General features: G+C 49.9%; 1 protein-coding gene across 33 annotated transcripts in view; it reads left to right on the forward strand.

The window, feature by feature from the left end:
- The first annotated feature begins 996 nt into the window (after window positions 1-996).
- Window positions 997-12,774, forward strand: part of DHX30 (DExH-box helicase 30) — a 53,606-nt gene continuing 41,828 nt past the window's right edge. For 10 of the 33 annotated variants that reach the window (XM_077992422.1, XM_077992415.1, XM_077992423.1 and 7 more), the window contains exons 1-3: window positions 997-1,071; window positions 3,204-3,298; window positions 9,706-9,760. Coding sequence is in view for 9 of the 33 variants with exons in the window: in XM_015131064.3 (XP_014986550.1) it covers window positions 9,733-9,760 (28 nt within the window). In the remaining 24 variants the exon portion in view is untranslated. Of the gene's footprint in view, window positions 1,072-3,203; window positions 3,330-8,319; window positions 8,431-9,705; window positions 9,761-12,774 lie in introns of all 33 variants that reach the window. The other 23 variants (XM_077992429.1, XM_077992416.1, XM_077992431.1 and 20 more) reach the window with 5 other exon arrangements.

Below are 12,774 nucleotides of genomic sequence, written 5' to 3' on the forward strand. Positions count from 1 at the left end.
GACATTGGCCAGGTTGGTTTTCAACTCCTGACCTCAGGTGATCCACCCGTCTTGGCCTCCCAAAATGTTGGGATTACAGGCGTGAGGCACCGCGCCGGCCCAAAGGCCACATCTTAAAACCATACTCTGTAAAATCCTGACCCAGTTTCAGAGCTGCGGCACTGCGTTGTTTCTTTTTGAAGTTGAATTCCACTGAACCTATACTTGAACCTTATCTAGAGGACTACAGAGTATAATTGGGACAATCCCCTTTCTCATTCCTAAGAAGTGATGTGGCCGGGCGGGACCTCCAGATTTTCAGCAACTATGACTGGCACTCTCCTCGCGACCAGCAAGTGCCACCTTGTCCTTTGCCTAACGTTGTACAATTTACGAAATAAACGAACCAACAGGTTGATTTCATCTTCCCAGCAACCTGGGGAGACAAGACAAAAAAGGTCACCTCCCTAAAAAAACAGACGATTAGAGGGGAGATGGGGAAGAGAGGAGGCGTGGCTACGAGCTGTGGCGGGGAAGGCGGGTGGAATCCCGGAGCCCGAGGTGGAAACCGTTCCCGGCTCAGCCATGACCCGGGTTGTTTATTCGCACCAGGAGGCGCGGCTGGCGCGCAGAGGGCACGAAGACCCTCCCCGCTCTCACACTGCAGGCAGCTAAGTCGCCGAGGAAGGTGGCAGCTTGACGCCCGACCCCGCCACCCCGAGCCGCTCGCTCTGCCACCACAGAGCAGCCGGCGCCAGCCCGTCCCCTTCGCGACTCCGCCGGAAGTCCCGTCTGCACCGCCGCCGCGCCCCGTTGGGCCGGGTACCGGGGCATCCCGGGTGCCGGGTGCCTCGAGCGGCCACGACGAGCCTCAGGTGGCACCAGGCTCGAAGCCCGCCGAGGAGCGGTGCCGCGCGCGGCAGGCGAGTGCAGTGACCCCGGGAGGGGAGAGTTGGAACAGCGGCGGGACTTCCGCCACGGGACCCGGAAGGGGCCGCGCCGCCGCTGCTGGGAGTTGTAGTCCGGCCGTGGTTGGGGGAGCCGCGGCTCATGCGCGGTGCACCGAGGCTTGTTTCACATCTGTAACAACAGGTGAATTGGGCTTTTTATTCTCCCCTTTCGTGCCCTCTTGAGGATCCTGCCGCGGCCGGGGGTGGTCGTCGCGAGGAGGGGGCCCGGTCCTACCGCCGGCCTGGCGGAGAGTGGGGCGGAGACGCCGGCGGGCCCGAGGAGCAGGCCGGGCATCCTAGGCCTGCCCGGGAAGCCGGCCCGGCCGATCCGTGGGCAGCCAGGCCTCGGCCTGCCGTTGCCATGGAGCCCGGGCGGGGGCGGGGGCCAGACCGGTCCGCCGGGGCGGGCCTCGCAGCCAGGGGCTCCGCGGAGGCCGTGGGAGAGGCCGCTTCATTGGCGCAACGACGCCTTCGCCTCAGGGGATGCTCCGTTTCCCCAGGCACGGCCTGGAGGAAGCCTCCTGAGTGCCCCGAGACCTTTGTCTACTTCTCCTCCTTCCCGGTGCTGCCCAGACCGTTCGTCCAGAGGGAGGCCCCGTGCCTTCTGGCCCCCCTAGTTTGCCCCCTTTTGCACCGACTTTGTCACTCGGGGAGGCCAAGGGGTGAGGTATTCTTTGTTTGCTGGTGGTAACTTGCCCCATTTAGCAGGGGAAGACCAAATGCATGTTGGGTCTTTTGTTTGCAGTGAACTGGAGTCCCAGGGGTCCTCAGAACCCCTAAGCCAGGGGTATGGCATATCTATCTGGTCGTTGTGTAGCAACATTGGTCACTTGAATTGTGATTTTTCAAGGCAGAGGCTGTTTCACTTTACAACCCCACTCCATGGGGGTTTGCCATACACTAAGGTAGACTGCAGAAGGCCACTTACAGGCTTTCAACCTGGTTTTGGTTGCAGCTTACTGGCCAGAGTGAAATGAGACGTTGGTGATTTTCCTTGAAGTTTCTTGCAAGGCGGTAACCCCACTGTCATTGTGGGTCTCGACTACATCTTGTAATTTACACTTAAATCTTAGAGATTTAAGGCGATGTGCAGAAACGACATCCTTTGCTGCGTTTTCTACCTGTGTTGGCTCTTTATCCCTAAAAGATAGTTGCTCTTCAAGTGTTTTCATTTATGTAGCTGTGATACAAAGTTTTATTAAGGCCAGAAGCGGTGTCTCACGCCTGTAATCCCAGCACTTTGGGAGGCCGAGGCAGGTGGCTCATCTGAGGTCAGAAGTTTGAGACCAGCCAGGCCAACATGGCTAGACATCGTCTCTACTAAAAATACAAAAATTAGCCGGTCATGGTGGCGTGCCCCTGTAACCCTAGCTACTTGGGAGGCTGAGGCAAAAGAATTGCTTGAACCCAGGAGGCAGAGGTTGCAGTGAGCCAAGATCGCGCCATTGCACTCCAGCCTGGGCAACAAGAGCGAAGCTCCGTCTCAAAACAAAACAAAACAAAACAAAACAAAAACCACATGCAAGTTTTATTAGCTGTTGGACCTTTCTTGCCCCTTTCAGCCTTTGAAGATAACAGTATAATATGTCTCAAGGAATGAACCATAGTACATTTAGGCAGCAGCATGATATCCTGGAAATAAGAAAAGTAGCCTAGTATATAAGCAAGGAGGGTTTTGGAGTCAGCATGCTTCAATGCTGATTTCCATCTGCCCTGAGGCAGCTATGGGATCTTGGGCAGATTGTGTAACCTGTGCTTCAGTTTTCTTCTCTGGAAAGATAATTCCTACCTCACTGGATAGTTGCCTGGATTAAATGGGATAAAGTCTATGGAAGTATGTTACGAACTGTAAAAATGCTGTTCAACTTTGGGTTATTGTTATTTTCCCAATCTTGAAGAGTGTTATAGCTTCTTTGTGTTAGATTATCATAACTATTATGGGATTAGAACTCAAAACGGAAGTAGGTTTTGCTCTGGGCTTGCAGAAAATGGTTTTCAGGCTTACAAGGCTTTCTTTACCTTGACATCTTCTTAGATGATGTCAGAAGACTTCAGCACTTCTACAGGTGCTGGTGTAGGACAGCTCACAATTTAGTAGGCCTTGAATGGGTCATGGCAAGTCCTGATTTGTAAGGCCATTCTGTCCAGTATGTGCCCATCATGCCACTAACAAAATTTGTCCTTGTTAGAGCTAGTAAATGAATTTTAATGGTCGGAGCAACTTTCTTTCCCTGTGGGCCCCCCACTGTATTGACCCAGCGTTGTACTTCCTAGGAGGAGGCCCAGCCTCGTGATGAGGAATAGCAAGGAGAGAATTCAGCTCCAGTTCAAAAGCCTACAAAATCTGAGACTGTCATTGCTTTTATAAGGTAAGTTGATTTAGCCATGCACAGAGCAGTGGTAGATCTCATGCTCAGACGTACTGTAAAACAAGAGGCATGTGTTAAACCTATTTCTGACCATTTTGGAAGAAAGATATCATTTATTTTATTTTATTTTTGAGACAGAGTTTCGTTTTGTCCCCCAGGCTGGAGTGCAGTGGCACGATCTTGGCTCGCTGCAACCTCCTCCTCCCACCTTCAGGCCATTCTCCTGTCTCAGCCTCCCAAGTCGCTGAGATTACAGGCGCCTGTCACCATGCCCAACTGATTTTTTTTGTTTTTAGTAGAGACGGGGTTTCACCATGTTGGCCAGGCTGGTCTCGAACCCTGACGTCAAGTGATCAGCCTGCCTCAGCCTCCCAAAGTGCTGGGATCACCAGCGTGAGCCACTGTGCCCAGCCAGAAGGGTATCATTTTTAATTAGTCTTTGTGGAGTCTCTGTCCTGGAACCATCCCCTAGTGTCTCTACCTGGGGTTAAATTGTATTTCATTATGCAGGAAATCTTGGTATAATAGCATTTTACTTATCTGTAAATTACTTAAGAGAGACATTGAACTTCAAAGATTTTTTGTTTTTGAGACAGAGTCTTGCTCTGTCGCCCAGGCTGGAGTGCAGTGGTGCAATCTCAGCTCACTGCAATCTCCACCTCCTTGGTTCAAGCAATTCTCCTGCCTCAGCCTCATGCCACCAAGCCCGGCTACCTTTTTTGTATTTTTTTTTCTGAGATGGAGTCTCATTCTGTTGCCCAGGTTGGAGTGCAATGGTGCGATCTTGGCTCACTGCAACCTCTGCCTCCTGGGTTCAAGAGATTCTCCTGCCTCAGCCTCCTGAGTAGCTGGGATTACAGGCATGCACCACCATGCCTGGCTTATTTTTGTATTTTTAGTAGAGAAAGGTTTTTTTTTTTTTTTTTTTTTTTTTTTTTGAGATGGAGTCTCACTCTGTCGCCCAGGCTGGAGTGCAGTGGTGCGATCTCAGCTCACTACAAGATCCGCCTCCCGGGTTCACGCCATTCTGCTGCCTCAGCCTCCCGAGCAGCTGGGACTACAGGCGCCTGCCACCATGCCTGGCTAATTTTTTTTTTTTTTTTGTATTTTTAGTAGAGATGGTGTTTCACCATGTTAGCCAGGATGGTCTCGATCTCCTGATCTTGTCATCCACCCGCCTTGGCTTTCCAAAGTGCTGGGATTACAGGCGTGAGCCACTGCGCCCAGCCGAGATGGGGTTTCACCATTTTGGTCAGGCTGATCTCAAACTCCTGACCTCATGATCCGCCCGCCTCCGACTCCCAAAGTGCTGGGATTACAGGTGTGAACCACCGCGCTCAGGCACGCCTGGCCAATTTTTTTTGTAGTTTTAGTAGAGACAGGATTTCAACATCTTGGCCAGAGTGGTCTCGAACTCCTGACCTCAGGCAAGCTCCCTGCCTCGGCCTGCCAAAGTGCTGGGATTACAGGCGTGAGCCACCGCACCTGACTGAGACGGGGTTTCGCCATTTTGGTCAGGCTGATCTCAAACTCCTGACCTCGTGATCCGCCTGCCTTGGCCTCCAAAAGTGTTGGGATTACAGGCATGAGCCACCACGCCTGGCCAATTTTTTTTTTTTTTTTTTTTCCCTGAGACGGAGTCTCACTCTGTCACCCAGGCTGGAGTACAGTAGCGCAATCTTGGCTCACTGCAACCTCTGCCTCCCGGGTTCAAGCAATTCTTCTGCCTCAGCCTTCTGAGTAGCTGGGACTATAGGCATGCACCACTATGCCTGGCTAATTTTTTGTATTTTTAGTGGAGACGGGGTTTTACCATGTTGGCCATGCTGGTCTCGAACTTCTGACTTCGTGATCCGCCTGCCCCGGCCTCCCAAAGTGCTGGGATTACAGGCATGAGCCACTGCGCTCAGGCTCGCCTGGCCAATGTTTTTTTGTATTTTTAGCAGAGGCAGGATTTCAGCATCTTGGCCAGAATGGTCTCGAACTCCTGACCTCAGGCAATCTGTCTGCCTCAGCCTCCCAAAGCAATGGGATTACAGGCATGAGCCACCAAGCCTGGCCCACTACAAAGGTTTTTAACATTACTGCATTATGGTCGGGCGCAGTGACTCAGGCCTGTAATCCCAGCACTTTGGGAGGCTGAGGTGGGCAGATCACAAGGTCAGGAGTTGAAGTCCAGCCTGGCCAACATGGCAAAACACTGTCTCTACCAAAAATACAGAAATTAGCCAGCGTGGTTGCGGGGGCCTGTAATCCCAGCTACATGGGAGACTGAGTCAGTACTATCACTTGAACCCGGGAGGCGGAAGTTGTAGTGAGCAGAGATCATGCCATTGCACTCCAGCCTGGGCGATAGAAGCAAGACTGTGTCTCAAAACAAAACAAAACAAAAAAACCATTACTGACTGCATTACAAGGAAGACAGCTTTCTTTTGGATCTCTATGAAATGTTCTAGAGCTCTGTAAATTATCTCTAAAAGATCCTATCTTGATTCTCATAGTATCATATTTTAGATTAGTACAGTACATGAGCCTAAATTGACAATATTTGGGCTAGAGGATTAGGGACTTTTAAAAAGCAAAACTGGCCGGCCACGGTGACTCAAGCCTGTAATCCCAGCACTTTGGGAGGCCAAGGCAGGCGGATCGTGAAGCCAAGAGTTCGAGACCATCCTGGCCAACATGGTAAGAGCCCCTCTCTGCTAAAAATACAAAAAAAAATTAGCTGTGCACCTGTAGTCCCAGCCACTTAGGAGGCTGAAGCAGAAGAACAGCTTGAACCTGGGAGGTGGAGGTTGCAGTGAGCTGGTATTATGCCATTGCACTCCAGCCTGGTGACAGAGCGAGACTCCATCTCAGGGGGAAAAAAAAAAAAAAAAAAGCAAAATCAAGAGTCTATTTGCAAGCAAATTAACTTACAAATTTTTTTTTAGAGACAGGGTCTCACTGTGTTGCCTAGGCTGGTCTTGAACTCCTGGCCTCAAGCGATCCTTCAGCTAGGTGCCCCAAAGTGCTGGGATTACAGGCATGATCCACCACACCTAGCCATTAAATTTTGCTGCTTTTTTTTTTTTTCTTTTGAGACAGAGTTTCACTCTTGTTGCCCAGGCTGGAGTGCAATGGCGCAATCTCATCTCACTGCAACCTCTGTCTCTTGGGTTCAAGCGATCCTCCTGCCTCAGCCTCCCGAGTAGCTAATTTTGTCCGGCTAATTTTGTATTTTTAGTAGAGACGGGGTTTCTCCATATTGGTCAGGCTGGTCTCAAACTCCCGACCTCAGGGGATCTGCCCGCCTCGGCCTCCCAAAGTGCTGGGATTACAGGCATGAGCCACTGCACCCGGCTTGCTTTTTGTTTTTTTTAAGAGAGACAGGGTCTTGCTTTGTCACCCAGACTGGAGTGCAGTGGCGTGATCACAGCTCACTATAAACCTCAAAATCCTGGGTAAAGTGATCCTCCTGCCTCAGCCTCCTGAATAGCTAAGACTACAAGCATGTACCACCACACCTGGCTAATTCTGAAAATTTTTTTAAGAAATGGGGTCTCGGCCGGGCGTGGTGGCTCACGCCTGTAATCCCAGCACTTTGGGAGGCCGAGGTGGGCGGATCACAAGGTCAGGAGATCGAGACCATGGTGAAACCCCGTCTCTAGTAAAAATAGAAAAAATTAGCCGGGCGCAGGGGCGGGCGCCTGTAGTCCCAGCTACTCGGGAGGCTGAGGCAGGAGAATGGCGTGAACCCGGGAGGCGGAGCTTGCAGTGAGCCGAGATTGCGCCACTGCACTCCAGCCTGGGCGACAGAGCGAGACTCCGTCTCAAAAAAAAAAAAAAAAAAAAAAAAAAAAAAAAAGAAATGGGGTCTCACTGTGTTTCCCAGGCTGGTGTTGAACTCCTGGTCTCAAGTGCTCCTCTCATCTCAGCCTCCCAAAGTGCTGGGATTACAGGTGTGAACCACGGTGCCTAGCCAGTTTACCATTTCTTAGCAATAGAGTATTGTTTCTTTTTTATTTTATTTTATTTTATTTTTTATTTATTTATTTTTTTTTGAGACGGAGTCTCGTCCTGTCGCTCAGGCTGGAGTGCAGTGGCACGATCTTGGCTCACTGCAAGCTCCGCCTCCTGGTTTCACACCATTCTCCTGCCTCAGCCTCCCGAGTAGCTGGGGCTACAGGCGCCGCCACCATGCCCGGCTAATTTTTTGTATTTTTAGTACAGGCGGGGTTTCACTGTGTTAGTCATGATGGTCTCAGTCTCCTGACCTTGTGATCCGCCTGCCTCGGCCTCCCAAAGTGCTGGAATTACAGGCATGAGCCACCGCACCCGGCCTCTTTTTTATTTTTTATTTTTATTTTTTTGAGATGGAGTCTCGCTCTGTTGCCCAGGCTGGAATGCATTGGCATGATCTTGGCTCACTGCAACCTCTGCTTCCCGGGTTCAAGTGATTCTCCTGCCTCAGCCCCCTGGGTAGCTGGGATTACAGGCGTGCACCACCACAGCTGGCTAATTTTTGTATTTTTATTGGAGACGAGGTTTCCTCATGTTGGCCAGACTGGTCTCGAACTTCTGACCTCAGGGTGATCTGCTCATCTTGGCCTCCCGAAGTGCCTGAAGTGCTGGGATTATAGGCATGAGCCACCGCACCCAGCCGAGTTTTTTTTTTTGAGACAGTCTCACTCTCATTGCCCAGGCTGCAGTGCAATGGTGCGATCTTGGCTCACTGCAGCCTCTGCCTCCCGGGTTCAAGTGATTCTCCTGCCCCAGTCTCCCGAGTAGCTGAGACTACAGGCACCTGTCACCATGCCTGGCTATTATTTTTTTAGTAGAGACGGAGTTTTACCACGTTAGTCAGGGAGTATTGTTTTTTAAGTAATAATCACTTAAAATGTTTTAGATTTTATAATATTCTGGTTTTCTTTTAAATTAGAATGTCAAATTACATACTTTTTATTTTCATTTGGATAGAAGGTATCTATAGAATGTAACTTCCTAAAGTAAATTTTATCATTGTTGATATTGTATTGAAGTATTGAAGATTTTCTCTCTACCATATCCTATGGGCTGAAATTTCCAGCATCCCTGGGGGAGCGGAGGCCATCAGGGCAGACCTGCTATGGACCCGAAAGATTCCACCCCAGGTCAGCCCTCCACTCCCCACCTCCCCACAATTTGAGAATGAGAGGGAATAGCAGTCAGGAGCAGGAGTATTGGCCCCAGTAGACTCCAAGCAATGTTGGACATGATTCTGATTTGCTAAACACTGTGTAGATGTTTTTAAACAAAGTTCACTTAAGGTTACTGCACTAATCCAGGAGTACTGGATTATAAAAACATCTATAAATCTGAGTTTGAGTATTTTTTTTTTTTTTTTTGTTTGAGATGGAGTCTCGCTCTGTCGCCCAGGCTGGAGTGCAGTGGCCGGATCTCAGCTCACTGCAAGCTCCGCCTCCTGGGTTCACGCCATCCTCCTGCCTCAGCCTCCCGAGTAGCTGGGACTACAGGCGCCCACCACCTCACCCGGCTATTTTTTTGTATTTTTTTAGTAGAGACGGGGTTTCACCGTGTTAGCCAGGATGGTCTCGATCTCCTGACCTTGTGATCCACCCGTTTCGGCCTCCCAAAGTGCTGGGATTACAGGCTTGAGCCACCACGCCCAGCCGAGTTTGAGTATTTTTAAAAACAGAATTGTTAAACCAGAGGTGTTGCTTTTTTTCTTGTCATCTCTAAGTATAGTCCTCAGTTAAATATGCTAATAAGCAAAATGCACCAAAACTTTTGGCTAATAGTTGTGCTTTAACTTAATATTTGTTATTTCATAGAGACTCTGTTAGGAAAAGCTTTTTATTCTGAATCACTGTACAGTTATTCTTTGATAATGTCAGTCAAATCTTATTTTTAGGGGCTTGACTAGGTTTTATGAAAGCCCAGTAAGCCATTTGCCCATAAGGCAGTCATCAGTCCTATTTCCTGATGCCACGTGACAGAAGGGGTCCATGTAGAATTTAGTTTATTCCTGGAAGTCCCAAGGAAACTTGCAGGTCTTATGATGAACTAGGAAGGAAACCTGCAAGTATTATGATGAACTGGGAAGGAAACCTGCAAGTATTATGATGAACTGGGAAGGAAACCTGCAAGTATTGTGATGAACTAGGTAGAACTACATGTCTCTCATGATGAAATGCATCCCCCTCTGTTTAACAGGATGTGGGGAGTTTTCAGAAGCAAAGACAATTACTCTGGAGTGGAGCCGGCCTTCCAGTCCTCACGACTGGGGAGCAGCAGTTGGTGCTCATTAGTGAAGAGTTTCTTTTTTTTCAATTTCTGGACAGTGCTCTCCATGTTACTGAAGTCTTCTTTGTGGGTTGCTGGACCAGGAATATTAACTATTGCCTCTTGGCCCTCCTTGTTCTCAGGATTCCAGCTTTCCCTCCTGGCCAGAAATGTTCAGCCTGGACTCATTCAGAAAAGGTAAGACTGCAACTGTGCTTGCAACCTCATGCCCTTCCTTATTGGGATGGGCAGCTCTGAGGACTGTGAAAGTCTCTCCCCAGTGTGTCGTTCTTGCATGTTTCTTTGGGTGGTTTTCCAAAGTCCTTTCCTATAGCCTTCCTCTTGCATGGTGCTTATAATCTGTGCCAACTCTTGCCCTGGCCTTTGTGTATATTTGCCATGCTTCCTCCCAGTGCCCTCCTCTGCGTTCTCCCTGCTTGTTAAAATCCTATTTTTTTTTTTTTTTTTTGAGTTGGAGTCTCTGTCGCCCAGGCTGGAGTGCAGTGGCGCAATCTCTGCTCAATGCAACCTCCGCCCTCCTGGGTTGAAGCAATTCTCCTGCCTCAGTCTCTATTGTAGCTGGGATTACAGGCACCAGCCACCAAGCTCGGCTAATTCTTTTTCATTTTTAGTTGAGACGGGGTTTCACCATGTTGGCCAGGCTGGTCTTGAACTGTTGACCTCAAGTGATCCACCCACCTCGGCCTCCCAAAGTTGTGGGATTACAGGCGTGAGCCACCGTGCCTGGCCTCTAAAATCCTATTTTTCTAGGCTAGTATTTTATACCATCTCCTTCATGAAGATGTTGACCAAATGCAGTCTTTCTCCAACCTTCCTCAGTACCATACCTGTTAGTTCTCATGGTTAGTCTATTCTGAATTAATCATTGTGTCACTAGATTGGAAGCTCCCTGCAGCCAGGGCCTGTTGTGCTCTTTTATCATGCCTAGCATCTGGCCAGCATTTCGCACATAGTAGACCTCAGTAAACACTGGTGGAAGTGGATTGAATCTGTATTAGGCTATTCTTGCATTGGTAGGAAAAAATACCTGAGACTGGGTAATTTATAAGAAAAGAGGTTTAATTGGCTCACATTTCTGCAGGGTGTATAGGAGGCATGCTGCTGGCATCTGCTTGGCTTCTGGGGAGGACTCAGGAAGCTTTTACTCAGTGGTAGAAGGTGAAGCGGGAACAGGCATGTCACATGGCAAAAATCAGGATCCAGAGAGAGAGTTGGGGAGGTGCCACACAATTTAAACAATATCGGCTGGGTGTGGTGATTCATGCCTGTAATCCCAGCACTTTGGGAGGCCAAGGTGGGTGGATTGCCTGAGCTCAGGAGTTTGAGACCAGCCTGGGCAACTAGGTGAAACCCCATCTCTACTAAGATACAAACAATTATCCAGGTGTGGCAGTGTGCGCCTGTAGTCCCAGCTACTCGGGAGGCTGAGGCAGGAGAACAGCTTGAACCCGGGAGACAGAGGTTGCAGTGAGCCGAGATTGCACCACTGCACTCCAGCCTGGGCGACAGAGCAAGACTCCATCTCAAAAAAAAAAAAAAAAAAAAAAAAAATTAGCTGGGCGTAGTGGCCTGTAATCCCAGCTACTCGGGAGGCTGAGGCAGGAGAATCGCTTGAACCTGGGAGACGGGTTGCAGTGAGCTGAGATTGTGCCATTGCACTCCAGCCTGGGCAACAAGAGCGAGATGCCATCTCAAAAATAAATAAATAGGCTGGGCGTGGTGGCTCAAGCCTGTAATCCCAGCACTTTGGGAGGCCGAGATGGGCGGATCACGAGGTCAGGAGATCAAGACCATCCTGGCTAACACGGTGAAACCCCGTCTCTACTAAAAAATACAAAAAAACTAGCCGGGCGAGGTGGTGGGCACCTGTAGTCCCAGCTACTTGGGAGGCTGAGGCAGGAGAATGGCATAAACCCGGGAGGCGGAGCTTACAGTGAGCTGAGATCCAGCCACTGCACTACAGCCTGGGTGACATGGCGAGACTCCGTCTCAAAAAAAAAAAAAATAAATAAATAAAATAAAATAAACAAGATCTCATGAGAGGCTGGGCATGGTGGCTCACGCCTGTAATCCCAGCACTTTGGGAGGCCAAGGCCGGCGGATCACTTGAGGTCAGGCATTTGAGACCAGCCTGGCCAACATGGTGAGACCCCTGTCTCTACTAAAAATACAGAAAATTAGCCAGGTGTGGTGGTGTGTGCCTATTCCCAGCTACTTGGGAGGCTGAGGCACGAGAATCGCTTGAACCTGGGAGGTGAAGGTTGTAGTGAGTCGAGATCGTGCCACTGCACTCCAGCCTGGGTGACAGGGCAACAATCCATCTCAAAAAAAAAAAAAAAAAGATTTCATGAGAATTTACTCACTATTACAAGGATAGCAGCAAGCCATGAGGGATCCACTCTATGACCCTCCAACAGTGGAGATAACATTTGTTTTTTTTTTTTTTTTTTTTTGAGACGGAGTCTCGCTCTGTTGCCCAGGCTGGAGTGCAGTGGCCGGATCTCAGCTCACTGCAAGCTCCGCCTCCCGGGTTCACACCATTCTCCTGCCTCAGCCTCCCGAGTAGCTGGGACTACAGGCGCCCGCCACTGCGCCCGGCTAGTTTTTTGTATTTTTTAGTAGAGACGGGGTTTCACCGTGTTAGCCAGGCTGGTCTCAAACTCCTGACCTGGTGATCCGCCCGTCTCGGCCTCTCAAAGTGCTGGGATTACAGGCTTGAGCCACCGCACCCGGCCTTTTTTTTTTTTTTTTGAGACAGTCTTGCTCTGTTGCCCAGGCTGGAGTGCAGTGGCCGGACCTCGGCTCACTGCAAGCTCCGCCTCCCAGGTTTACGCCATTCTCCTGCCTCAGCCTCCTGAGTTGCTGGGACTACAGGCGCCCACCACCTTGCCTGGCTAGTTTTTTGTATTTTTTAGTAGAGACGGGGTTTCACCGTGTTAGGCAGGCTGGTCTCAATCTCCTGACCTTGTGATCCGCCCGTTTCGGCCTCCCAAAGTGCTGGGATTACAGGCTTGAGCCACTGTGCCCGGCCCATTTGTTTTTATTTGTTGTTGTTGTTGAAGTCTCACTCTATTGTTGCCCAGGCTGGCGTGCAGTAGCACGATCTCGGCTCACTGCAACCTCTCTCTGTCTCCCGGGTTCAAGCAATTCTCCTGCCTCAGCCTCCTGGGTAGCTGGGACTACAGGCGTGC

The sequence above is a fragment of the Macaca mulatta genome, chromosome 2 (genome assembly GCF_049350105.2).
Source record: "Macaca mulatta isolate MMU2019108-1 chromosome 2, T2T-MMU8v2.0, whole genome shotgun sequence".
NCBI classification, from domain to species: Eukaryota; Metazoa; Chordata; class Mammalia; order Primates; family Cercopithecidae; genus Macaca; species Macaca mulatta.